Source organism: Muscardinus avellanarius (assembly GCF_963383645.1).
Source record: "Muscardinus avellanarius genome assembly, chromosome: 15".
Classification (NCBI taxonomy): domain Eukaryota; kingdom Metazoa; phylum Chordata; class Mammalia; order Rodentia; family Gliridae; genus Muscardinus; species Muscardinus avellanarius.
In genome coordinates, this window is record NC_137801.1 from 563,173 (window position 1) to 590,414 (window position 27,242).

At 46.9% G+C, this 27,242-nt stretch overlaps 1 protein-coding gene across 1 annotated transcript in view; it reads left to right on the forward strand.

The window, feature by feature from the left end:
• Nucleotides 1-27,242, forward strand: part of SNTG2 (syntrophin gamma 2) — a gene marked incomplete at both ends in the record, with an annotated part of 190,257 nt that overhangs the window by 24,566 nt on the left and 138,449 nt on the right. Inside the window, one exon of the mRNA XM_080711097.1 lies at nt 21,697-21,834. Within this exon, the coding sequence (XP_080567223.1) occupies nt 21,697-21,834 (138 nt within the window). The remainder of the gene's footprint in view (nt 1-21,696; nt 21,835-27,242) is intronic.

Here is a 27,242-nt window from a genome sequence, read left to right on the forward strand (position 1 = left end):
GTTAGATCATGTTACCTATATGTGGATATACACATATTTTACAAGTAATTAATATCACAGCCCACATTTTTGAAATTTCAGCTGTGTACATAATACAAGCCAGTAGCTTCGGAAAAGATGGGAGCTATAGAAAACATGGTCTGCTTCCTCCAGGAGGCCACTGTCTCTGCACACACACATACATGCAACACACACATGCACATGCAAATGTGTATGTTAGGGAAAGCATGACAGTAAGTGACTCGGGGCAGATGCAGGGAAGCACCCGTGGGATGCTTCTGAGGCGCCAAGAGGAGGCGGACACCTTGAAGCCTGGAATCATCTTGTAGTGATGGAGAACAGAAAGGCAGACTGTGTGTGTTTGAGGATAGCATAGAGCTGTGCACCAACAGGTGTGGAAGGCAGAATCACAGTCCTGCAGAGGGATCTGCATCCCAGTCCTGGATCTGTGCATGTGTCACCAAAGGCAGCAGTGTGTGCAGACCTGGCTAAGGCTTTTGAGATGCGGAGGTATCCTGGAACACCTGAGTGGCTGCTGGATTCTAACTTTGTAATGAGATTCACCTCATCCGTGGTGCCTGAGATGCAAGAGCTGAGGCAGACCCTGGGGATTGTGGGGGACAGCTCCGAGGATGTCGAGTGATTTTCACAATCACTGCCCCATGAGTCTGTGCTCCAAGTTCTCACCTCCTCCAGGTCTGCACACCTGTGACCCTCACTCCAGCCCCTCCAGTCCTCACCTGGTCGCCACTGGTGGCCACATACCCCCATGGAAAAGCCCAGCACATCTTTGTTGTTGATGTTGTTGTTGTTGTTGTTATACTAGGGACGGAATCCAGGGGCAGTCTACCTCTGAGCCATGCCCCCCAGCCCTATTCTATTTTATTGTTTTATTTTGAAACAGGGTCTCACCAAGTTGCCGTGGGCAACTACGAACCCACAGTCCTTATGTCTCAGCCTCCCATGTACTGAGATTTACAAGTGTGCGCCACCACGCCTGCCTTAGGACACTGATTTTAGCCTGTGATTTACTGGTGAGATGGCAGAGCTCAAGGAGATTATGTAGGGCAGTCGTTAGCAATGTGTGAAACATGATCTATGACTATCACACTGTGAATCTTCACTGTGGGATAGGCCTACAGGGAGACCTTTCTGTACCGTAGGCATACTACAGTCCTACTCTTAGACCTTTTTCTACTCTCTGCACTTTTCAAATTCAGAGTCAGACTTATGTCTGTCATGTCTTAGAGTTGATTTTAAGGTGCTCTGTTTTAGGGAAGCTCACAGAAGCCACGGGCTGCCTTGCCAGAGCTGAAGGGCTCTTTCTATCAATTCGAGACCACAATCACCTGGAGGGGCACTCATATTGCTTATCAGGCCAGGTGGACTGTGGTGGGGTGGCCAGGGAGGGCGTGCCTCCTGGTGCACCGCAGGAGGGGCCCAGGACCATGGCCCGCAATAAAACCAGGACATTCCATTACAGAGCCAGCTCCCCATGGATGGCCCACAAGTACTCTCTATGTAAAAGGTTTTCCCTTTGCATTTAGCTACTGGCAATCAGGTCCAAATTGCCTCGCGTTGGGAAGAAACTCATTGCGGCTGCTCTCCTCCACCGCTGGCTGCCTTGGCAGCACCGGCAGCCGCTTCCTCATCAGCACTCGCTCATCCAGAGTCAGCTCCCAGCACTTGCTGGACAGTGGGGACTCACCTTCCAGGAGAGCAGAGAATGGAGAATACTGTTAAACTCGCAGGTAACCGGCTGTCTGACTTTCTACCCCTTGCCTTATTGTGTTATTTTGATCTTTAGGAAACACCAGGGGAAGTGAATTACCTTTTAGTTTCTAAGGGACGGCAGACTTACTGAGATAGCATTCATAGGAGATAGCGCTTACCTTTATAACTGTAGTGTGAGGAGTTTGGACAAATGCCATCGCAGAGCCAACACCAGGATCAAGACAAGGAATGTTTCACTCCCACTTCTGGGCCCCTTTGCAGTTTATTCCAGCAGCCACCTCTGCCCTCTACTGGGCTGTCTTCTGTCCCTAGAATTATGCCTTTCAACAGGTGTCAGTGGACTCTTACAGGGTGCAGTGTTAGAGTCTGTTTTGGTCAGCATCCTTCATCCCTGGAGGCCCTTTGCAACCTCTCTTTCCTCTCGCCAGCTGATGGTTATTATTGCCTCCACTTTGGGGCAAATCTTAGTGAAAAAAGCTTTTAATATCCACATGCAGGCTCTCTATGGATATGCCTTTTCGTTTCTGTTTAGTAAACACTTTGGGGTGTGATTGTGGGTTCTTATGTCAGGCAGCTTTGTAACCTTACGGAACCTGCAGATCATTCTCCTGTGGGGTTTGGGCTCCAGTAGAGTCCCCGTGGCTCTGGATCCTGGCTGGCACTTGGCATTCCAGTCCCTTCAGTGTTGACTCTTCTTGGCTTGGTAGGGAGTGCTGGCCGTGTGGTTTTAGCTGACATTTCTCCAGTGACTGATGACTTTGCTCTGTTCATGGAAATATTCTGGATGGATAACTTTTTCATGTGGTATGTGAATGGGACTCAGGCACCAGCCTGTCCAAATGGCTGTTTCCACTGCACCTTTATTTATTTTTATTTTTATTTATTTTTTTGTGTGTGGTACTGGGGGTGGAACCCAGGGACTTTTCTACCTCCGGGCTATTCTTCCAGACCTATTTTATACTTTATTTGGAAACAGGGTCTCACTAAGTAGCTGAGGCTGGCTTCAAACCTGTGCGATCCTCCTGTCTCAGCCTCCCAAGTGTGGGGATTACAAGCGTGCGCCACCACACCTGGCCACTGCACCTTAATTTTTAAAGCTTTTTTGAGATGTAGTTCACACACCCAGCATACAGCTGTACTTCCTAGTGTGTAGTTCCTAGTTGTGTGACAGCCACTGTGTCTCAAAACTCCTTTAGCACGCTAAAATAAGGTTCCTACCCAGAAAGATCCCCTTATGACTCCCCGAGCTGCCGGGACCACTCATCTGCTATGTATCTATCTATGGATTTGCCTCTCCTGGATATTTTACTTAAATGCGATCACAAAGTTGGCCTTTCTGGCTGTCTTAGCATAATGATTTCAAGTTTCATCCACGCTGTAGCAAGTATCAGATTGACTCTTTGTTATTGCCGAATATATCCCACTCTATCAGTTGATGGACTTTAGGTTGTTCCACTATTTGGCTGTTATAAACAATGGAGCTATAAACATTTGTGTATACAATTTCAAGTGGCCCTGTATTTTCTTTGGTCTTTATTCTTAGGAGTGGAATTATTAGTCAATTTTTTCTAAATCTATTTTATTAACTTTGAAGTTCCTAAAATCGTAGTGTATCTCTCATGTATAGATATGTATCAGGACACTCACACCATCTCCCCACCAGCTGTTCAGGAAGGCTCCGTGTCTGCATATCCTCACTAAAACTTCTCGTCTAGCTTTGACTGTGGTCAGCTAGAGAGTGTGAGGAGATGCCCTGCGTGGCTGGGGTTTTCATTTGCTCATTTATTAAGCCCCCCCTCTTCACATGTTTACTGGTCATTTGGGTCTTTTCAAATCCTCGTCCCATTTCTAACTGGCTCATTTGTCTTTTTTGGTTCGTAAGGGTTTTTAATTTTATTTTTATGTTCTGGATATATGTGATTCACTGATATTTCCTCACTCCTGGGTTGCTTTTCACTTTGTGTGTGTGGAGACTGGACCAGGGCCTTGCACGTGCTCAGCACGCTCTCTGCCACGATGCTGACCCTTCAGCCCTCTTCACAGTCTTTTTTGGCATGGTCAGTCTTTAATTTTAATGAAGTTCAATTTATTTTCTTTTGCCACATAATCTTTTGGTATCATACCTAATAAACAATGGCCTAACCTTTGGTTACTAATGTTTGTTCCTATTTTTTTTAATTTTTTTTATTTCAGTTCTAACTTGTAGGTAAAGTGTTCATTTTGAGCTCTTTTTTTGTATTGGGTGAAAAGGTGTGGCTATCATCTTGCAATATATGTTAAAGTTCTATGCTTTCCTCTTGAATTGCCCAGGCAGTCTTGTTGAAAACCCCAAGACCACATACAGGGGGGCTTATTTCTAGGTTCCTAGTTGACTCTGAAGAGAGCTGTCGCCTCCACCCTGCATGGCACTGGACGCTCCTGGTTCTCCCCAGCTTAGCCAGCCCCCGCGCTAGGCCAGGAGCTCATCTTATCTCCAGGACACCTCAGTGCCCTTGGGAGTGCCCAGGCCTGGGTCAGTGCTTCCCTTTGCAGCGCTGCACGGGGCCCCGGCAGCCAGTCCAGCTCTGTGAGGGGCAGGCAGGAGGATCAGGTGCACACTGGTGGATGTGGAAAACTGGGAGGCCGGCCCTGGGTGCTTTGGGCGTCAGAGCATGGTGACCTTTGCAGGACTGCTACCCGGTGTCCTGCGTGACCTGTCGGTACTCAGGCTCCCACAGATAGGCTGGCATTGCTGTGCTGTATTTTAGATTTGTGCATTATTTACAGTTAGAAACCGTGAATCTGTGGTTTCTCCAATGTCCTTCTACCACGTTCATGAAAGACATTGGAATGAAGTAGATGTCACGTGAGGAAGCAGTGGTCAGAGAGGGATGTGTCTGCTAGGCGGCTGCAGTCGGGTCCAGCCTTGAATAATGCTAAAAAGCCATGGTCAGCAGGGAGCAGGAGCTGGCTGTGTCATCGCCCCAGGCGGCAGTCAGAGAGAGGCTTGGTTGGGTGGCCCACATTTGTCATGGTGCAGTCAGTCGTCAATGGAGAGCCGCGCTTGCTGCATTGACGTCGGGCAGTGACCCAGAGCCATGGACAGTGGGCTCTGTGTGGACAGGGCCTCATCCTGCCCGGAAAGCAGTGGCATGTGCCCTGGAAAGAGGTCTCACACCCCAGCTCCCCGGAGCATTGTGTGTTGCTTTGGAAAGAAGTATATATTTATCTAAAAACATGTAGCAAGTATCGTATAGGGAAGAACGGTGAGAATGAGTCTCCTGAGTGATGGCCGGGGAGTTCTCCTTGCTAAAATGCATGCGGGAGGGACGAGACTCGCCCAGGGGTGAGCAATGCCCCTTCATCCGTGGGAATTCTGGCATCCTGAGGTTTGCGTTTGGACGACGGCAGTGGCCTGAGCCTCCGTGCCCTGTCAGCACTGCCAGCACCTCAAGGGACTGGCTCCCAGGAGGCTCTCTATGTGGCAGTGGAGGTGACCTGGGGAGGACAGCAGAGTGGGTGCTCCTGTAGTTTACGCCCTGGTCCTTTCCACCCCCCTTTCTCCAGGAGGAAGCACCCTGTGTTACCTGACACCCACACCCCAAAGGCCAACAAAGGAGCCAGCGGCAGCAGGTGCCTCCCCTGCTGTGCCATCCCTGGCCAGGCTGGTGTGGGCTGCCCTTCCCAGGTTGTCTGGAGGAGGGCACCCTCTGCCACCCAGAGTCACAGCAGGGAGGGCTCAGGGCTCTTCGCCGCTGGAAGCGAATTTGCATCTTCCATGCAGCACTGGGCTGTAATCAGCACAGTTTTATAGCTAACAAGTGGCATCTCCTCGAGTCGGCACATTTTTAGGATGTGAGTGAACCACAGAACGCAGGGCCTGAGTGGCTGACTTGGAGTGAGTTGTGCAGTGTTGATTCCGGCACATAATTATCACCTCCCTTCGTATCATGAGGAAGAGACTTGGAACAGCAACGCTTGTATTCAGACATGGAATCTGTGTCGCAATTTAGGCAGGTGATTAGTACTAGAGTTGTACTTTACAGCTGTGGAGGACAGGAGGTAAAATCTGAGATTAAATACATTTTAAGCAGTTGAGTTATTTATTTGGAACTGAATTTTCCATAATGTTAATGGAAACACTGAAAATCATTGTGTTAAATATTAAAGAACTACATGAGAAGGAAATATATCCTTACCATGGTCCGGTGTCTAACATATTTCCATAAACACTTGTCCAAAGGCCGATCACGTTTAGAACACGCAGGTCCTGAAGTGTCCACAGAATATACTCCGTCTCGAGTTTGTTATGCAGACATTAGGACTCTGGACACAACTGTGTCATGGATTTGTGTAGACTTTGGGACTCAGAGTTTGTTAAAGTAGACATCAAGACTTTGAACACAACTTTCCTTCCTTGTATTGCAGATGGGATCTCAGAGGTAGTTAATTCATTTTTACTGTTAAAATATTCCACAGCATATGCATAGATGACAATGTAATCATCCTGAATGCTTTACTGCCTTACCCTTAGCTGAGGACGCTCTTGTGTGTGACTGCTACCACTGGGCAACATGTTTCTGGTGTCTCCCCACACGGGACTTCAGTCTTCATATCCTAATGTACCAGGGTGGGGGCATCACCAGACTGATTGGGTCCCCTGCCTTGAACAGCCCATGAGCTAAGTATGGTTTTACTTTTGTGTGTATGTGTGGTTTTGGGGATTGAACCCTGGGGCCTTGTACCTCCAAGCTATACCTCCAGACTTATTTTCTTTTTAGTCTTTTTATTTATTATCTTTTAATATTTATTTATTTATTTATTTATTTATTTATTTATTTATTTTTGTGGTACTGGGGATGGAACCCAGGGGCTTTCTACCTCCGGGGTACACTCCCAGACCTATTTTTTAAAATTTGGAAACAGGGTCTAAGTTGCTGAGAGCTTCACTAAGTAGCTGAGGCTGGCTTTGAGCCTGCATGATCTTCCTCTCAGCCTCCCAAGTACTGGGATTACAAGCATGTGCCACCACACCCGGCTCTCTTTTTATTTTCGAAATAGCATTTCACTGAGTTGCCAAGGGCCTTGCTAAGTCGCTGAGGCTGTCCACAAACCAAGATCCTCTGGTCTCAGCCTCCTGAATGCTGAGATTGTAAGCGTGCACCACCACGCAGGCTTGGTTTTACATTTTTTTAATAGTGGAAACATAATGAAAAAAAGAATGTTTCATGGTGAGTGGGAATCACATTCAATTCTAATGTCAGTGCTTTTGGAACGTGGCCACGTGCCTTTGGTCCATGGCTGCTTTCCAGTGAATGATGAAGCTGAGTAACCATGATGGGCCCCGTTGCCTTGTTCTCTGTCCCTCTGCAGAAAAGCTTGTTGGCCCCGCTACAAGGCCTGTGTCACGGGCGAGCAGTCACCTCCTTCCCAGGCACCTCGAATGATGCGTCTAAAGTGCCATTCTTGGAAGAACTGAGAGTGGCCAGTGAAACCTCTGTGGGCTGTTTGACTCCAAGGAGGTCTGGTCTGTGCTCGCTTGAGATTTAACTTAAGCGGTGATTTGTTTCCGACGTGGTGGCACAGGTATGTGCAGCTCAGGTGTGCCGCACCTGTTAACCTCCCACACTTTGCGCTCCCAGACCCCACCTCCATGGATTCCAGCAAGTACAGAATGGCGCCTCCCGTGGCTTTACTTTCCATATTTCTTATAACTATTTAAATTGAAAAACATTTCATTCTGTGATGTGTTTGTGGGCTTTCCTCATTTTTCTATTGAGTGTCTTATTTGTATCTAGGAACTTTTTCTTTTCATTTTTTACACATTCTGATTCAGAATTCTTTGTCACCCGGGTGGCAGCTGCGACTCCAGGCTTATGCAGAGATCTTTGGGGGCACCTGTTTTTAGATGAGAGGACTCGTTTGTGTTCTGTTGTGTGTTATGTAACCTCTGCGGGTTATTTAAATAGTGCCCAGATTTAGGCCGCACCTCTAAAGTAGGAAACACAGCCAAACTCGTGTGTCTTGGCTGGCCAGCTGTGATTCCACCCACACCTCTCTCTCTTTTTTTTTTTTTTTTTTTTTTTGCGGGTCTGGGGATGGAACCCAGAGGCATTTGACCTCTGAGCTACACCCCCTGCCCTATTTTTTATTCTTTATTTTGAAACAAGGTCTCACTGAGTTGCGAAGAGCCTCACTAAGTAGCTGAGGCTGTCTGCTAACCGTGATCCTCTGGCCTTAGCCTCCCGAATGCTGGGATTACAAGCGTGCGCCACCACACCCGGCTACACCTCTCTTTTAAGCCTTTGTGTGCTTTATGTTTGCTTTAACATATCAATCATTTCAATAATATACTATTCTTTTAAAGTTTTTTTGTAATATTTTCTTTAAAATCCATTTGTTAGCCGGGCGTGGTGGCATACGCTTGTAATCCCCGCTCTTGGGAGGCAGAGACAGGAGGATCATGCAGGTTCATAGCCAGCCGCGCTGGCTTACGAGACCCTGTTTCAAAATATAAAATAGGTCTGGGAATGTAGCCCAGAGGTAAGAGGGCTTCCAGGAACCCAAGTACCACAAAAAAAAATCCTTTTGTTATGCCAAAGATCTGTATCTCGAATTGCCAACAATTACAGAGCTAAGAGTATCGTCCCTGTTACTATTAATGTCAGTAGACGGTGGAGAAGTAGTTACTGAGACTACTGATAAGATTTCTTGTGGTAACTATAATTTATAATTGATGATAGCAACTGAATAACTCGTAATTTGTACCTATCAAATAAAAAGAAACTGGTAAAATTATTGACGTATTTCACAAGCTTTTACAATACACTACAAAAAAGAAAGTATCAATTAACTTAAAGCTTACAAGCTAAGCAATGTTTCAGATATTGTTTTTACTTCCAAATGAAGATGTCAGCCGTAATTATTACTCATGCAAGTTGACGAATAGAATGACTAATGTACGTTTATCGTAACGAGGTTGAGGTATTGCAGGGCACTTGTTTCTGAGATGCTTAGATGGAATGTTCGCGGTATAGGAAATGACAGTTCTTATGCATTCATGGCTTTATTTAAAACCGTAGGCAGTAGGCCATCCAGCCCTCTACGCTGTCCTTTCCTTCTTGACCGCTTTTCTGCTCCTTCTCTCTCCCCCTTTGAGTCCACTCTGCATACTTCGTAAAGTCTTGGCAGTCCCCCAACGTTGAGGGATTGTCTTTCCTCTGAAGAGCCTGGGGTTTAAGCTCTGCGGCTTTGGTGACCACTCAGGTGGGTTTCTTCTGCATCCTGCTGGGTGGCCTGGCTGTCTTCATTGCTGCCCTCGTAGTTAGAACGAGGTAGCACCCATCGCGTGGGGCAGCGTGGGGCGCTCTGGTGGGTAACTGCCTTTATGGCCATTGTTTTCACCCTCTATGATGCTTAGGAACAAGGAATGGTCACAGGCTCTACATAGCTCGTCTCACCACAAACCGACTTGGGAGGCAGATACCCTGCCAGTTCCCAGTTGAAACAAATAGGTTAAAGCATGTTGACATAAAACACATTTAAAAAATATTCACGCAGTCTCAAATGTTATGTGTGTACCTACCTTATTGTGGTTAGTTAAGTGACCTGCCTTAAACCTGGAAAACTGACGATGTTGTTCGTCCACAACATCAAGATAGCAAGAGATTTATTTGACTCTCCAAAAAATCAGATATATGATGTATGGATCCCATAAAGGCAGAAGAAAGGAGCCTATATGCGGACGTTCTCAGTTAAATGTGGACTTTATAATTAAAACGGTATGTTTTTGTACTGGGCAGTAAACTCAGTCTGGGAAGCTGTCTCACAGTGTTTATTTTTGGGCACAATACTCCTTGGTCCTCCAGTCCTTGGGTTTAAGTAGCTGCGTAATAGCTTACTATGTTTAGAGCACTTTTTCCTTCATGAAAATAGAGCCTATTTTTTACTCTGTCTTTCTGACAGATAGTATACTGATCTGTGTTTCTGTAAATAAACCTATTTTTGTTTAGTGGGTTGGAATTTAGGATATGTGTTTATAATGCTCACACTCTCTAAGTGGATTCCAGTAATCTTCTATCTTTCATTTCACATGAGCAGACTAGCATTACATATTTATCTCCATTCTTGATTACTTTTTAGTTCTTCACAAAAGCTGTAGGCATTTCTGTGACAGCCTTATCACTCTTTGAGAAATGTGGGAGAAACGCCATCAGACAGGCATGGTATAATAGCTGTCACCCACCGGTATCCAACCTGCCTACCATGCACACTTCCCAGTTATAAAAAGAGAAATATACTGCATAAGTTTGTGAATTTCAGTCTGAATGCCTGGTGTGGACATGACCCATAGTCTTTATTCATTATATGAATCAGCTTTGCAGGAAGGAACCTCTAGTGTTTTGGAAGTGGCTATGAATCTTTGCTAAATGTTTAGTTACGGATTTGACTGTGGAAAAAATCCAGTGATGAAGAAGGGTATCTGACATCGAGTGGACTGGACAGCAATTAGTTTTTTAAATTTTGTATGGGTGCCTTGTAGTCATACATCTTAGTGGCGTACAAGATGGTGGAGGGCACTCAATTAGCCCTTCCCCAAGCCCCCCCCACCCCCCCATGCTTGGCTTAGTGCCTGACTTTGATATGCTTGTGAATGTGCGTCATGGAATTCGGGGGTGTCCTCCTCCCCCTCCCACCCCTCAGTTAGGTCACCTCATTTTCTCATCTATAGTATCCCCTTCTTGGTCTAGAGTTCCTCCTATGACCCATTTTCTCCCCAGCTTCTGCATATTATGTGGAAATAAATTCAAGCTTATAAATTACATATATTTTAAGTCATTAAATTTGATTTTCCCAGGTTTTGCACCAACTTAGTTATCGCTTTAATCATTCCTGGAAGGTCCCAGGAGATAAGTCATTGTCTGAAGGAGAAAATGCAGTTTCCGATCATTGGCTATGAGGACGGAAGGAAAGAGCTGCATAGGAGCGTGGAATCCCTCGTATGCCTTGTCCTCCAAATGACAGCCCAGAGGAGAAAAGACACCCCTTTCCAGGATTTGTTATCTTTAGAGCACTGAGGAAAGTCCATTTTTACAGAGAAGCCACTGGGATCAAAAGCTCTAACACTGTGCGGCCACCCGCTCCTTCTGTCTCCAGGCCCATGTGTTGGGGCCACATCTGCAGTCAGCAGAGGCCGGCTGGTCAGACTTGGTTTCAGATTTATAGAGAATAAGATCCCTTCCCTGAATTCTTTTCCTCTCCTATCTTCAGTTTTACAGCAAGTTCTACAGCAAGTTGGATGTTCTGATTTGTGGGAAAGATACCCCATTAAAGCCTGTTCCCACACACGACCAATGTGACCGCCTTATTGAAATGCCCTGCATGGTGGGAAGGGTGGAGCATTTGCAGTGGCGTGGATATGGGAGGAAGTCGACCCATCCTTAGACATGCGCTGTCTCCCCCAGAGGTGCAGAGGAACTCCGAGGCTATCAAACGCCTGAATGCTGTGTGTACTGGACGTCCGTGGGGCAGGTCCACACGGGGCCAGGTGAAGGGCATAACGGTGTTGTGGAGTGGTCCAACACACCCCACACTGGCAGCATAGGCTGTGGATGGGACCCAGAACTCAGGCCATGACACTTAAATGTCAACCCCCGCCCAGAATATTAAGTGTACAATCTCAGAAACAATTCATCAGTTTCATGGGATTTTACTATGCTGCAATTGTCCTATTTTACTGTACTAGTGTTGTTAATCTCTTGCTGAGTCTACTTTATAAATGAACTTCACCTTGGGTGTGAATATATGCATAGGTCACTGCAGTCTCTGTGAGGTCCGGTCTTATGCACAGTTTCGGGCATCGCCCGGGTCTTGGAAGGCGGGCTCTCAGGTAAAGTGACCACTCTGTTAGCCTGCTTCCTTTGTTTCGAAACCAATTGCCTGAATTTAGTATGAAATGCATTGTGTTTCATAGTCACGGAGTTGTGCAGCCTCCACTATGGTCAGTTTTAGACCATCTGCACACCCTGAGAAGGAGGCTCACGCCCGCTGATGGCCACTCTGCAAACCCTCCTCCCAGCAGCCCCTGTGACTAATCTGCTCTGCCCTGGGCCTCAGACGCGGGGCCGTGGAGAGGTGGTCCTTGGTGTCGGCCTGTGTTTTCCTGGCAAATGTTTTGAGTTTCACCCTTGTTCCCATGCATCGGTATTTTGCTTCCTTTCAACACTGGCTAGTGTCCAGTTTTATGGACACATGGTGGTTTATTCACCAATTGAACACTCTGGTTTTCTTTCTTATTTGTTTATTATATTGGCACATTGTAATTATACATTACAGTGAGGCTCAGAGTAACAGAAACATACGTGCACGCAGCATTCATTGTGTGAGATCAGATGATGGAAACGGTTCAGAGAGTCCTTTGTTCTTACATAAACTTATCTGTGTCTATGTAAAGATTATCTATGGGGAGGAGAAGTGTGAAGGGACCTGGAGGGAAACACTTAACTTGGGTTGTCTTGATTTGGGGCTATTTTGACAAATGAGGCTGTGAGAAATTGTACACAGGCTTTGCCCAGCCGTGTTGAGCATCCTCAGAAGGGGGCTTGCCGGTCACGTGACTGTTAATCCCTCGGGGGTTCCAGGCAGCTTTTCTAGGAGCCGCTGCCTTTCCAGCCCTGTGACAGCCAGCGAGGGTGCTGTCTTCTCCACATCCTTGCCAGGGCTTGTCCCTGACCCTCATTATCATTACAGCCATTCTCGTGGGTTTGAAGTGGTGAGAAACCTTAATGTTGTATTTATTTATTTATTTATTTTGTGGTACTGCGGGTGGAACCCAGGGGCTTTTCTACCTCCAGGCTATACTCCCAGACCTATTTTTATACTTAATTTGGAAACAGGGTCTCACTAAGTTGCTGAGAGCCTCACTACATAGCTGAGGCTGGCTTCGAACCTGTGCTATTCTCCTGTCTCAGCCTCCCAAGCACTGAGATTACAAGTGTGTGCCACCACGCCCGGCTAAACCTTAATGTTTTAAAAGAAGGCTGCACGGTCTGAAATGACATAACAGGATAAATGACATTCCGAAGGAAGAAAATACGACTCCTCTATTACTAGCACAGGCAAAAATAGCTACCACAATGTTTTGGCAAATAGCCCTCTACTTGTTTTTCTGTTAATGGGTGTATACGTTTATAAATTTCTCTTTAAAATGGCTCATTTTGTTTTGATGGCTCTCTGCTTTGCCACTTAACATATAACAAGTGTTTAAATGCCATCCAGTATTCTTTGACAATAGGAATGTCTTGGCTGCTATTGATTCTAGCTGTTCCTATCATTACTTGTTTAATTAGTATTTAGCACTCAGTTGGTTTTATATTCCTCACAATTATAGACGATTTTGCAGCATCCTTCTCCGACAAATATTTTTGAGTGTAATGATCATTAATCTCACACAGTTCGTGCAGGCCATTAAACTATAATCCACACTTGTGAGCATTTTGAGCTTTTGTGCCTATAAAGTTCTATCAATGTACACAAAAAGGCCCTTCCTTCTGGGAAATTTATACATCAGTTGTCAAAGTCTCTCTTCATTCTGGTCAGCGTCACCATCTTAACTTTGATGCTCCATGAGCATCTTTACAAAAAAATTCAGTGCCTCTGGATCCATTAGGACTTGCTTTTCTTTTAGAAGCACACCTACGACGAGCGTATTCGTATGCTCTTATTTACATCACCCTCTCCAGATACGAGTCTTGTGTAACACATTTCCACAGAACGAACATGGATGTTTTTATCGCCAGACTGAAACAAACAAAACACACAGCTAATTGTGGTAAAGAATTTCAATTGTGGAATGGCTGAGTGTGCATGTGAAGTGCAGGTGGACTTCTCTGAGGGTCCCGTTCCTGTAGGACTTCAGGCAGGGCGGCAGGAGCCTTCGCCGGCTCCTGAGAGCGCCTCTCTCGAGGGCCAGCAGCCCTGTGACTGCTTCCGTCTAAAACAGTGGTATCCAAACTAAGCTTTTGTGCCACTTTCTTTTTTAAATGTTATAATTTAAAAGATAAAGGAACTCAGTATAGATGAGCTAGGTCTTGGCCCTTGTCCAGCAGTGTTTATCTCGTGAAGAACTTGGTCACAAAATAGGGCTCACTGCCCCTATCTGGACACACGGGAGTTCATTGTGACGGGTCTGCAGAATGGTAAAGTGGACGCTGAAGCTCCTGTTAATGCGGTAGCGAGGGTTGTTATCTTCAGAGTTAGAGGCTGGGCCTGATCTCACAGTCACATGCGGCATCTCTGAACTGCGGGACACACTGGGGAAGCGTAGGTGTCTCACATGTCTTCTTCGTCCTTCCTCTACCTGCAGTTTATTCTTTCCAGATGAGCCTGCATTTTATGGTTTTACTTTAGGTTTTTAAAAGAATGGCTTCTTTACTCAGAAATGCACATGCTCACAGTCTATGCTCTTTGCAGACTTACAGGTGCATGCCAAGTGTAAAACGCTCAGATGCCCTCCTCCAGAGACAGACGCGTCCTTACGGGGACAGGCTTGCTGAAGTCAGTGCTGACGGCCCGGTTAAAATACAAGGGAGAATTGTTTTGACAGTCTGCAGTCCTAATAGAGGGACTGACAGTTGTATCCTAGCGATGAAGAGTGAAATTCATTTATTTTTTTTATTCTTTTATGACTCTTTAATTTGTGTACGGACCTTTTTCCTCCAACATTTCCCTCACAATTAGACTGAATCTTAAAATGCAGTCCAGGCCAGTAGATGTGTACTTTAAATAGCGCCGAAATGCCCGTGTGTCAAATCTTGTTATTCAAACGCTGTGCGTTTGCTAGGAGAGTCTTTGATCTCCGTGGCTCACTTTAACGTTCCGTTTTTGCAGAAATAGAAATCATTCCGGAGCACGGAGTCCTGCCTTTCTTTGCTTAAAACTGTTTGGCAAGGAGGTCATTGTTGCCGGTCTCGCCCGTTCCCTCAACGGCCGGCCGTGCTTTCTTGGGGCTCGGTGGCAGCTACAGGGTCAGCATTCCCAGCTGAGGTTGGGGTCTCTACATTTAAAGTGAGAGATTAAAGATCTACTTAAAGCCATTTTGATATGGAAAGCTCTAAGCCCTACTTCCCCAGAGGGCACTGGAGCTGCCTGTGATTCCCATTGGGCGCGTCCCGTCTCAGCGTGGCAGGTCTGGTAGGTGTAGGGCGAGTGTCCCCTGCAGAGGGCTGGCCCGCTGCAGGCTGGGTTCCTTCTGGTCATAGGTAGGATGCTGTTAGCCCTGCATCTGGCAGGGATGCTCCTGGTGAAGGAGTATGTCTGTTTGGACGTGATGGTTCTGCTCCTGGTCCCCACACAGACGCCCTGCGCCCGCCCCCACCCCGGCTTCGCTCTTCCTGCTCATTTCTGCCCATCCTCATGGCAGCGGCCTCACCCATCGCTTCATCCTTCCCCTCTTTCCAAAGTTTGCACCTTTCCTGCCCAGTGGATTAACTGGGGTTTTGTCAGATCCCTACCCCCATGCCTGTAAAGCCAGCACCCCTGATCCCTGTGGCCCCAACCCTGCTGAAACTTCCCAGGAGGTCTCAGCAAGGGCCACCGTTCGAGGACCACTTGTCCACTGCTGGCTCTCGGCCTCGGCCCCTGCCTGCCTGCCTGCCTGCCTGCCTGCCTGTATTCTCTCTCCCTGTGCCTTCTTCTCCAGCTCCTCCCTCCCAGGGCCTGCTGTCAACGCTTCACCCCTCGGAGGCTCATGCCCCTTCCTCTGTTAGTCCCACAACCTAGAGAAGACGTGGGCTCGCCCTGCAGTGGTTTCTACCTGTAAGAGCCGAAATCTGTGCCAGTCTACTGAGCATGCTTATCTATTGGTGCTCAGAAAAGGTTGCTTCTTAAAATATGGATTTCCCTTTTTGGGGTTCCAAAAAACTAACCTGGATATTCTACCTTGAAAAGATCGGGCCCCATGAGTGAAGCATATCAAAAGACGTGATGGAGGGTTATCATTTCTGAAGACGCACGAAAGTGTAATGAGGGTGTAGGCAGGAGCGGAATAGCTGAGCTCTCCACTCCTACCACCCTTGACATTCAGCGCAGAGCATGTTCAAAAATACACCTGCACGACAGCGCTGCGGTGTGTCAAATGAGCGGTTTGATGTCTGAGTTTGCTTCGTGTTCAGCACTCTTGTTCCGTCAACTCTCAATCAAGGGAAGCAAGGAGGATTTTCAGGGGAAGCCACAGTAGTTTAAATTCAGAGGCTTGTGGAAAACAGAGCCCTTTTGTTGTACAAGCCCCAAGAAGTAGGTACCATCTCCAATTAGAGGGGACAGGGCCTCCTGGCCCCTCGCGCAAGCCTGTGACATGCCCCGCGCCCTGTGGGTGTGTGCTTGTGTGTGGCTCTGCAGCATCGTGGATGGGAAGAAGCTTGGAGGCTGTATCGATCAGTCTTCACTGGCAGTTTTGCTTTTTGTGCCTCGTAAGAAGGTTCCTCTGAGCCACAGTGAAGTGGGGACATTTGCTTCTGACCTTTCAGCCTACAGTTCTCAGGACACCCATGATCAGTGAGGACGTAGTTAGTTTTTTACCAGGCGAGAATGATCAGTTTTCCTGGCACCACCTCTTCTTCTTGGCCATGGGCAGGCAGGTCAGGTGCACCGGGGTCGATGCGTCCGGGATGTTCCTCTGCTCTTCAGGTTGGCGTTCCTACCCTGGAACATTTGCCCCTTCCTTCCTTCCTTCCTTCCTTCCTTCCTTCCTTCCTTCCTTCCTTCTCTCCTTCCTTCCTTCCTTCTCTCCTTCCTTCCTTCCTTCTTTCCTTCCTCCCCTTCCTTCCTTCCTTCCTTCCTTCCTTTCTTTCATTTTTATTTTTATTTTTGCAGTACTGGGGATGGAACCAGGGGCATTCTACCTCCAAGCTACACCCCCAGCTCTTTTTTTTATTATTCTTTATTTTGAAACAGGGTCTCACTGAGTTGCAAAGGGCTTCACTAAGTAGTAGCTGAGCTGTCTGTGAACCATGATCCTCTTGTTTCAGCCTCCCAAATGCTGGGATTATGTGTGTGTCACCATGCCCAGCTTCCATATTACTAATAAGTATAACTTAATAATACCACATTTCTTCAATTCTGAGGTACCATTAGTACACTAACCATTATTTTATGTAACACTATATATAAAAAGGCTTCCTGTGAAATTTTGAAACAAGTCTATCATATGAGTTCTTGGATGCTGAGTTACAACCAACAACATAAAAACTTACATATATATTAGGAACTAAAAACAAACTTTAAGCCCTGGTATTGGACAGCGTAAGACCCTCGGCATCGTCTGGCCAGGTGGCGTCTCAGTTCTTTTCAACCCTAATGTCTGTTTTTTTTCTTGCTGAATAATATTTCCTTGTCTGGGTAAGCCAGTTTGCTTTTCTGTCCACCTAATGGAGGGTCTCTTCCCTGTTTCCGTGTGTTGCTGATTATGAATAAAGCTTCTATAAACATCCACAGGCAGGTTTTCGTGTGGATATAGGTTTCCCACTCTTGGGTAAAAATCCAAAGAGCACAATTGCTGATCTGTACAGTAAGAATATGTTTAGTTTTGTAAGAGCTGCCAAATTGCGTTCCAAAGTGGCTGCACTGTCCTGCATCCGCACCAGCCGTGAGCAGGAGTCCCCTGGGCCCACACCTCACCAGCATTTGGTGGGTTAGTGCTCTGGGTCTGGGCCATTGGAGTCAGCGTGCATTGGAATATCAGACTTTAATTTGCAAGTCTGCTGACCTGCTGTGGAGCATCTGTTCACATGTTTATTTCCCATCTGCATGCCGGCTTGGCCTGGCATCTGTGCAAATCTTTTGCCCGTTTTCTAAGTGGGTTGTGGTCATCTCTCTTCCTTTCCAAATGCCCATTTGGAGCTTACTAATTATTTTCTTGAGTTGTTTTATCCTTACTAATGTCGGTGTTCTGTATACATTCTGTATATGAATCTTTAAAAAATAAACAAGAAACAAAGATGTAGATACATAAGATATAAAGGAATATCACTGCACAGATTCCTTCCTGCTTTCTTCATAGCAGCTTTTATTACACAGAACTCGATGTAGACTACCCATTTGTAATTTAACACTGTAGAAATTGATTTTCATGTTGTTCAAGAAATTCTTTCTCTAAGCTTATGAAGATGTTTTAGTCAGCTTTTCTGTTATTTTAACCGATCTACCTATCAAGGATAACTTAAATAAGCAAAAGGTTTATTTGGCTTATAGTTTTAGAGGTTTAGTCCATGGTGGGCTGGCTCCAAGGCAGAAACTGTGGCAGCAGGACGCTGGCAGAGAAAAGCTGCTCTTAGTCAAGGCATCCAGAAGCAGAGAGACAGGAGTGGCCAGCAGCACATACAGCTGAGAAGGCCCGGCCCAGTGACCTGTCCTGCAGCTCTCCTCCGCTGCTCAGCCCTTCTGCATCGGGGACCAAGCTTTCAACACACGAGGCTTTGGGGGACATTCCAAGCCCAAACCATAACAAAAGACATTTCATTTGTTTCTTCCTAAATACTTTGTTGACTTACCTTTCAACTATAGATTTGAAAGTTAGCTAGAATTTCTTTTTTATATGTTAAGAAGTGTAATTCAGGGGTCATTCTCTTCCTGTGTGGTTTTCCTAAAGGAACTTTATTACGTTGAAAATTGTTTTCTATATCCAAATGGTTGGTAGTAGTTGTTTGTTTTTTTGTTTTGTTTCAAAAAAAAGAGGTCAGATTTTGTCAGGTATATTCTCTGTATCAGTTGAGATAGTCATGTGGTTTTTATCTTTCATGTTAATATGATGTATCACTTTGATTTATGTATGTGAACCAGCCTTGAATGCCAGGAATAAGTCCTATTTGGCCACAATGTATATTCTTTTTGATGCATTGTAGAATTGGTGTGTTGGCATTTTAGTGCAAACTTTTCTGAATCCTATATGTGCTAATTTCATGCTTGCATACTTTATATATACTTATATTTATGCACAATCTCAAGTATTAGTTATTTTAATACACTGGCTATTCAAACATTTACAACTTTAGACACCTTTGCTTATCAACAGAAACAGAACTAAACACTTCCAGTAGCTTCTGAGTGCCACGGGCATGATCATGTACACTACAGGTAAACGGTGGGAGGTGGACAGCTCACCGTGACTTCCAGGGCCCTGTGTGATTGGATCTGTGGGCTCTTGGGAAGCAGCCACGCCAGTGAAGTCCATCAGAATGGAAGTGTTCGCATCTGCTCTGAGCACCTTCCAGGAACGTGTGACTCCTGCACACACCTGGGAGGGTGCTCTTGGTCTGCAAGTCCCTGTCCCTGTCTGCATCACCGATCTTGCCTGCCCAGGAGTTTAAAGGTCATAAGTCACTGTTGTAGGACTGTGGTTCTTTTGAAGACTGGCAAGACTGCATTCCTGCTTCATTCATCTGAAAAGCGTTTCGCCTGCCCTAGGAGATGCAGGGTCCGCTGCAGGAGCCCAGTGCACAGCAGAGCATGAAGTGCACAGGACCCCTGTGGGGTAGAGTGCCTCCTCTGCTGGCAAGAGACCAGTGTTCTGATGGCTCCCAGGGAGGAAGTGAAGTGGGGAAAAGCAAGGAGGGCCGCTGAGTGTATGGAGAAGTCAGGATTCTGCGTCTGCGGCTTGGAGGTGACTTTTCAGGAGATAAGGGAGGGCTGGCTGGGACTGGGGATGAGCAGGTGGGCACAAGACTGTGATATGACCCACAGGGTCACCAGCACAGCTGAGCGGGGACAGAGAACAGGAGAAACTGCAAGTCCTGGCAGGGCACTGTAGGACACAGCTCCCGCTTGGGGAGAGATAGATGCTCATGGGGGATGTTGCTCAGTGGAATTTTTGCATCATGTTTTAGCAGGCTATCTCTGGGTGCAACTGAAGATTAGGACCAGGGTGGAGCTGGGGTGGTCGGTTATGAGGATCAGGAAGCAGCCTAGCAAGGTCAGAAAGCGCTGGGGCCCATGGCAGCTGAGGAGGCTGAGACAGGTGTGGGTCTGTGGGTCCACAGGGCTTGCTATGGGTTTGGCTGTGAGGGTTAGGGGACAGGGAGGTCCCAGGGAGCCCAGAATGAAGACTCTACTCGCACTGGAAGGGATATAATTGTGGAGCCAGAGCTCAGACTCAGAGTGGGTATGAGGGGGGCGCCTTTCTCCAGCCTCTGCCTTGGCAGGCTCCCTCCACTCGCTCCCCTCCAGATGGCCCTCCTCCCAGGGCTCCTCCCAGGGCTCACGGCTCCGTCTTTGGCAGTGCAGTGATGAACATTATATTTATATTAAAGCAAATGACTATCTCTGGCAGACTACTGCTATTTGAACATAAAATGAATGTTTTTATAGAAGAAAGTGATTAGAATAAAATTGCAATTTTGAGTTGGAATGCTTAATTATCTCCAATTTGCTTTTGTTTCTGAATTTAATTTTTTAAACATTTTGAGCAGAAGTTGGGTTTGTTTCAGATGCATTCTCCAGCTCAGCAGCAGAGGACACAGCGGGTGATCCATTTGAGATCCCCATCGAATCCTGGGTGCTTTCACTAGCTAACATTCGAATACGTACTATTAAATATTAAAATGCATCTTTAGATTGTGCATGAGCATGTGTGTGTTACAAGTGGACGTGACATGGGTCAGTGCTGCACCTATTTGCTGTCAACTGCGCACCAGGCTTGTCCTGAATGGCGGTGCAGCGTGAGCCTCCTTGGCCGTGGCTCTCAATGTCTCCTAAGGTGGGACCCAGGGATGGCCCGGGGAGAGTCCTGCACAAGCCTGTCAAAGGGTGCCACAGCTGAGGTCAGAAATCTGGAACCATCTTTGTAGGAGCCAGCCTGACCCAGGTTCCTCACACAGACTCCCAGGTCACCTGGGAGAAGAATCTAGCATGTTCGTTTCTGGAGGTGGGAACTTCTAACTCCGTGAGGGTAGGAGGAAAGCCGAGGCAGGACCATGTGGATGCACACAGGCAAGACTCGGGCAAGGCCTTCACTGAAGGAGACAGCACTTGACCAAGCGACCAGCCTGCTCCCTGAGCAAAGGGAGATGCAAGTTTTTACTGACTGGCAGGGGAGAGTAACGTCCACTGATTTTCTACTGGCCAGGAACATAGTTCCAAAAGATGTTTCTTGTGTGAGGCTGGGACCACCAGGTGCCATGGTCAACTTGCCCTGGACTCTGCTGGTGCCATCATCCTGGGCCATATCCTGGCCTGTGGCACTAGCTGGCCTTCTGATAGGCCGAAGGATGTTGGGTTGGGCCACTGCGCCTGCTAAAAAGGCACCAGGTGGCCTAGAAGAAAACACCCCAGTTCCAAGTCAGCATCTCCACACGCACGCAGGAGTGAGCGGAATCGCACCCAAAGCCGAGGCGGCAGAGATCAGCATGGAGGCCACTCCAGGCCCCATGGCCGCCTGCAGGCCCAGGGAGCGCAGTGTTCTCAGGGAAGGAGCCGCCAGTCATGGTCACATGAGAGTGGCTCAGTCATGGTCACACTCACATGGCAGAGGCGTGACCCACAGCACAGCCCATGGGGGCTGATCGTGCTCTGACCACCCAGGTAGATGAGCAAGTGTTAAGTGGACCAGGAACACGAGAAGCCAGAGGGTCTGTCTGGGTTTCCCTGGTGCATCTCACCTGTGTAAAAACTCTGTGTCTGTGGTCGATCAGGTCCCAGGACAGGTCTGTTGGATGAGCCAGGGTGGAGCATCCTGCCCAGCTCCAGAGGGGAGATGGTTTCCCACACCCAGGGCTCACGCGCTGTCCAGCCGCCCCCACCAGGTAGTCCATGACAGTCTCAGGACTATTATTTCTACGTATAAATCACATTCTTTCCACATGAATCCAGACCTTCCACTCCATGTCAGACACAGGTGCGGCCTGCAGGGGTGTGGAAAGAGGGGTACATGCCTGTCCCTCACCTGGGCCCCAGCCTCACACCACTTCCTTCCTGTCTCCACTGTGTCCACAGACCAAAACCACCCTTGCCTTGCTGTACGACAAAGCATCAGAAAATGCCCATGACATCAGACTGAAGCTGACCAAGGAGGCGCTGACCATCCAGAAGCAGGATGTGGTCTGCGTGGGAGGAGGCCCTCCTGGTACCAGCGTAAGTGCTCAGTCCTGAAACCCGAGAAGAGAGCCAGAGCAAAGGCCTTCAAAACCTGTTCTAGGAAGTGGATAGATTAAGACAGGCAGGTTGCAGGCTCAACGCCAGCTTCAGAAACATAGTGAGAGCTTGTTTCAAAACAAAAAATAAAAAGGGCTGGGGGTATAGTTCCGGGGTAGAATGCTCCTGGGTTCAATTCCCAGCACCATAAGGGGAAAAAAAGGTAAAGAAAGAGATAATTCATTCAATGAGAAACTGAATATCCAATTTTATAGTAATCAAAATGGAGACATTTTGCCAGGCGTGGTGGCACATGCTTGTAATCCCCGCACTTGGGAGGTGGAGACAGGAGGATTGCGCAGGTTCGAAGCCACCTGCACTGGCTTAAGAGACCCTGTTTCCAAATAAAAATACAAAATAGGTCTGGGAGTGTAGCCCAGACGTAGAAGGGTTCCATCCCCAGTACCACCAAAAAAAAAAAAAAAAAAAAAAATGGAGACGTTTTCCTCATTGGACACTCCCACCTGTCTTTGATTTTGAAGACCATTAAAACATTGATTTCCTGAAATAAACTCCCAAGTGTTTTTAAAAATATTTTTGTGTATGAAGCCGGGTTTGGTGGGGCATGCTTGTAATCCTAGTATTTGGGAGGCTGAGACAGGAGGATCACTTTTCGTGGACAGCCTCAGACACTTAGTGAGGCCCTTTGCAACTCAATGAGACCTTGTTTCAAAATAAAGAATAAAAATTAAGGCTGGGGGTTTAGCTTGGATGTAGAATGCCACTGGGTTCCATTCCCAGTATCGTAAAAAAAAATATGTATGAGTGTAAAATAAAATGCCTCAGATTTATTCTCTAAATCTCTTGTTTTAAAATTTCTCTTTCAGCCTTTCAATTATATTACAAACAAAACAAAAACATGTTTGCCACCTGTCCATTCCCTTCCTCACAAAGAAGGTTGCCTCAAGCCATCTGAGGTCTGAGTAGCAGAGTCCTGAGAGAGGGAAGGGTTGGAGAGGGCCGGGAGAGCAGGAGACACATCAGGGGATCCACTGTCCCCAGGTCAAGAGCAGGCCCTGGGTGGGGACATCAGCCCTGGGCATAACGTATTCCGCATTCACAAAACCAGCTGGCACCTGTCTTTCTGAAAATGGAAGTATTCAGATCTGAACATAAGCTTGCAACTGTTAACAAATTTAAATTTAGTGTGAAATCCCGAGGTTAAATGTCCAAAGAAAAAATATGGTCCATGTTGTACATTTGATTCAGTGGTAACTTGAAGAACAGTACTTCAGATGAACTAGAATGACAAACCTAGCCTTAAGTATCCCCAAGTCACTTTTATATTTGATGAAAAAAATATGAAGTGTAAATACTATCTATGCTGTTAAAAATAGCTCTTTCTCAAAATATATACAGCTGCAAGTTAATGCTAGACAACCAAGGTCTGTTCAGTGTTGCCACTACCAAGCTGTGAGTGTGGATTCAGTGTCAGAATGTAGCTTTGGATTAGATGATAAAACCAGAAGTGTTTTCTGAAAGACCTTATCTCATAAGTTTATATAAAAAAGAAGATAAAATTTGAAAAGAATGTGCCCAACAATTACCATAGATTCTGTTTTAGCTTTTTTTCTTCTGTGACCAAAACATGTAACAGAAACAACTTAGAGAAGGAAGTGCATATTTGGCTCATGGTTCCAGAGGCTTAGTCTATGGTTGACTAGCTCCAAGGCAGAAACATCATGGTGGCAGCACATGGTGAGTGGAGCTGTTCAGATCATGGCAACCAGGAAGGGGAGAAAGAGAGAGAAGGAAAGAGAGAGAGAGAGAGAGAGAGAGAGAGAGAGAGAGAGAGAGAAGAAGAAGAAGAAGAAGAAGAAGAAGAAGAAGAAGAAGAAGAAGAAGAAGAAGAAGAAGAAGGAGAAGAAGAGAGAAGACTGAACAAATATAGTCCCCAAACCATACCCCCACAACCTACTTCCTCCATCAATGCCCCATCTGCCCCAGTTACCACTCAGTAAATCCCTTCAAATATTAATTCATCAGTAGATTTAAGCACGGATGATATTACAGCCCTGACTCAGTTATCTCACCTCTGAACATGTCTGCATTGCCTACACATGAGCCATGCTGGGGGACATCCTATATCCAAACATAACAGATTCTAAAGTCCCTTCTCCAAAGTTCTATCATATTGTGTGCAGACTTTTTCCCCTGGATCAGTGAGTGAGGCCCCTGGACAGGGATAGAGAGGAAGCTGTGTCTGCAGGGAGCCCGTTGGCATGGCTTCTGGTGCAGAGCATCCGCACAACCATCCCTTTGAGTTCTCTGTGAAGCTCTGAACTCGCAGCCATCCACTCTGTGGTATGCACATGGAGCAATGGCAGAGGTCTATTCTGTGGAATCAGAGAGGCCCCGGGTTGCCTCAGTTTCTGTCTTCACACCCATCAGCAGAGCCCAGTGGAACCTTCTGCCCAGAACTCTGAATTAAAAGGACAGGTTCTGGGTGGCTGCCGGATGAAATACATCAGCTGGATGCAGTAGGACAGGTTGCATCCAGACCTGCAGAACTTTTCAGTTTTTGTTTATGGTTTCATCATCCACTAATTTTATAAACTTTGCTTTGAAAATTCAAGTTCTTAGATTCAAAAAAAGTTAACTTGAATTAAAGCCCTAACAGTTACATGAGGCTCATTTAGGAAGGCCCGAGACGCGTCCGCCTGTGGCTTTTCTCTAGCTCTGAAACACACAGTTCCTCCATGCTCCAAAGTGGGGTGCCCACAGAAGAGGCTCCCGGCATTGGTATTTTATATAGCCTCGTAGTTTCAGCATGCTTTCCCAGAATGCTTCTGTGGTGTCTAGTCAGCCCAAGCTGCTGTAACAAGAGGCTGCAGACAGCAGCCCAGATTTTAGACCTGTCCTCACACAGTGCTGGAGGCTGGAGTCCGAGGACAGGGCCCGGTGGAGGCCACAGCTGGGAAGAATGCCATGCGGCCCACACATGGCCTCTTCCCTAGAGGGAGAGCTGGTGTCTTCTTCTCATCAGGACACCAGCCCTGTTGGAACTGGCCCGCCTTCATAACCTCATCTTATCTCAGTGACCCCTGAGTGGCCTTGTCTCCAAAGGCACTCACCCAGGGCTGGGACTCCAACACGCACAGCCAGGCCAAGCAACGCCCTCTGAAGGACATCCTATGATCCTTACTTCCAGTGCTGAGACTCAATTTTAGAAGAATGTAAGTTTGGCTAAGTCCAAATTTACACAGAAAAGAACATTTTAGCTGACAACATAGAACAAATATTTAGATACTATTCTGGCTCTTTGAGTTCTCTTAAACAAATATTAAAGGTTTGCACCTGTATCTTTTCTCACCTACCTACCTGTTGAAAACAGCCCAATTTTCTGGTGGTGTATATTAGCTCACTTGGCTGCCAGTGACCTGTTCTTGGTACTGCCTTTTAAGTAGTAAAGATGTTTCATACTATCTCAGAATAACTTTATGAAATCCATACATGATTCAAATAACAAATTTCAAGTGTTGTTATAGCTGAGCATGGAGCCTCCCAGTACTTGGGAAGCTGAGACAGGAGGATCTCAAGTTCAAGGCCAGCCTTAACAGCTTAGCAAGGCCCTTAGCAACTTAGTGAGGCCCTTTTTCAAAATAGAAAATAAAACAGGTGTAGCTCAAAGGTATAACACCCCAAGTTCAGTCCTCAGTAACACACACACACACACACACACACACACACACACACACACACACACACTGTCATTATTTGGCAACATCTATTGAGGCAGAAACAAACTTGATTTTGCTCCCAGTGTACTTTTGCTGATATGTATTCTCTTGCTTCCAGGTTCAAATGCTTATAGCAGTAGCTGAGCTCAAGAACAACTGAGTGTTTTTTGCAGTCTTCTGTTGTAGAGATGGCCTGCCAATGTGAGCGTAGACAGTTTAGTCTTTATGCCATGTTGCTCAGGAACTCCCCAAATCAGGGCATGTGGCTGCATGACCAGAGGAGGGTGGCATGGATTCCTTTTCCCTATCCCTTGCTGTGCCTGAGCTGGCAGGATGCAGTGAATGTGAATGGGTGAATAGACACCTTCATTCATTGCCCGCTTGTGCTCACTCAGGTACATCATCAAATTGGAATGTCAGGCTTCTGTTATTTTAAGAGAGAAATGCTATGTTTCTTACACACAGGAGTACCTGGTCTCCATAGGGTACATCCTGGGATATTCTTACCTTCACAATGTGATTTTTTTCAGCTTTGTTGAAGTATAAATGACAAAAATCGTATGTATTTAGGATGCACAAGGCGATTTGATACACGTGCACTGTGAAGTGATCACCATGGTCAAAGCTAGTTAACATCCCTCTCCTTACAAAGCATGTGTGTGTGTGTGTGTGTGTGTGTGTGTGTGTGTGTGTGTGAACATGTATGCATATGCCCACACGTGTGTACATAAAGTCTACCCTCAAAGCAACTTTCAGGTGTACCAGGCAGTACTGTCAACTGTAATCACCATGTCTACATCAGAGCACTGTCAGCCTTGGCCAACATTGCCACAGCCCAGTGGCTCCTGGCATCCACCTCCCTGCCTTCAGCACTGCGAGATCAGCTCTTTAGAGCTCACAGGCGTGAGATCTCATGATGCTTGCCTTCCTGTGCCGGGCTGCTCTCACCTGCCCAGGGGCCTCCAAGTTCCTCCATGCTGTCTCTTATGGCAGGACTGCCTCCCTCTTAGGGCTGGGTAGAATCCCCATGGGTGTATCCCACATTTTCTTTATCCATTTGTCCGTCCACGGACACTGGCTGCTGTGAATGAGGGGTGGGTTAGACCATGCTGCTGCTGCTGCTGTTGCTGCTGCCGTGTGTGGGTCACTGGGTCCCTGGCACTTCAGCGAGACCCACGGGCCCTGCCCCGGACCTAGCGTGCACTTGTCCCAGGCGACACCAGCTGTGTGGCTGCAGGTCTGTCCCATTTGCGACCTGGCCTGGATGAGGAAAACCAGAAGGGCCAGCCTGGACGGAAGCCCCAGGATGTGGCCTTCTTAAACGGTGTCTGACTGTACATGTGTCTCACCGGTGAAATGTGTCCTATGGGTAAAAACTCAAAATAGGAAACTTTCTAGTTCAAATGGTGTGTGACAGGTCAAAGAGCTTCCCTAGGAGTAAATCCACACGTGGATATTGAGGGTTGTGGAGATAGACATGGGCGCAGGTTTCTCCTAGCCCCCACTGCCCCCGCCAGCCCAGCCTGGCCCCATCGTGGGCAGGAGCTGGCCCCCCAGCTCTCGGCATCTCCTCCTCTGCCCTCTCTCCACCACTGTACTGTCCCAAGATGTTCAGCCTGAAAGTGTTCAACGTTTCCACTTGGAAATCAAAACTCACAGGCCACATGG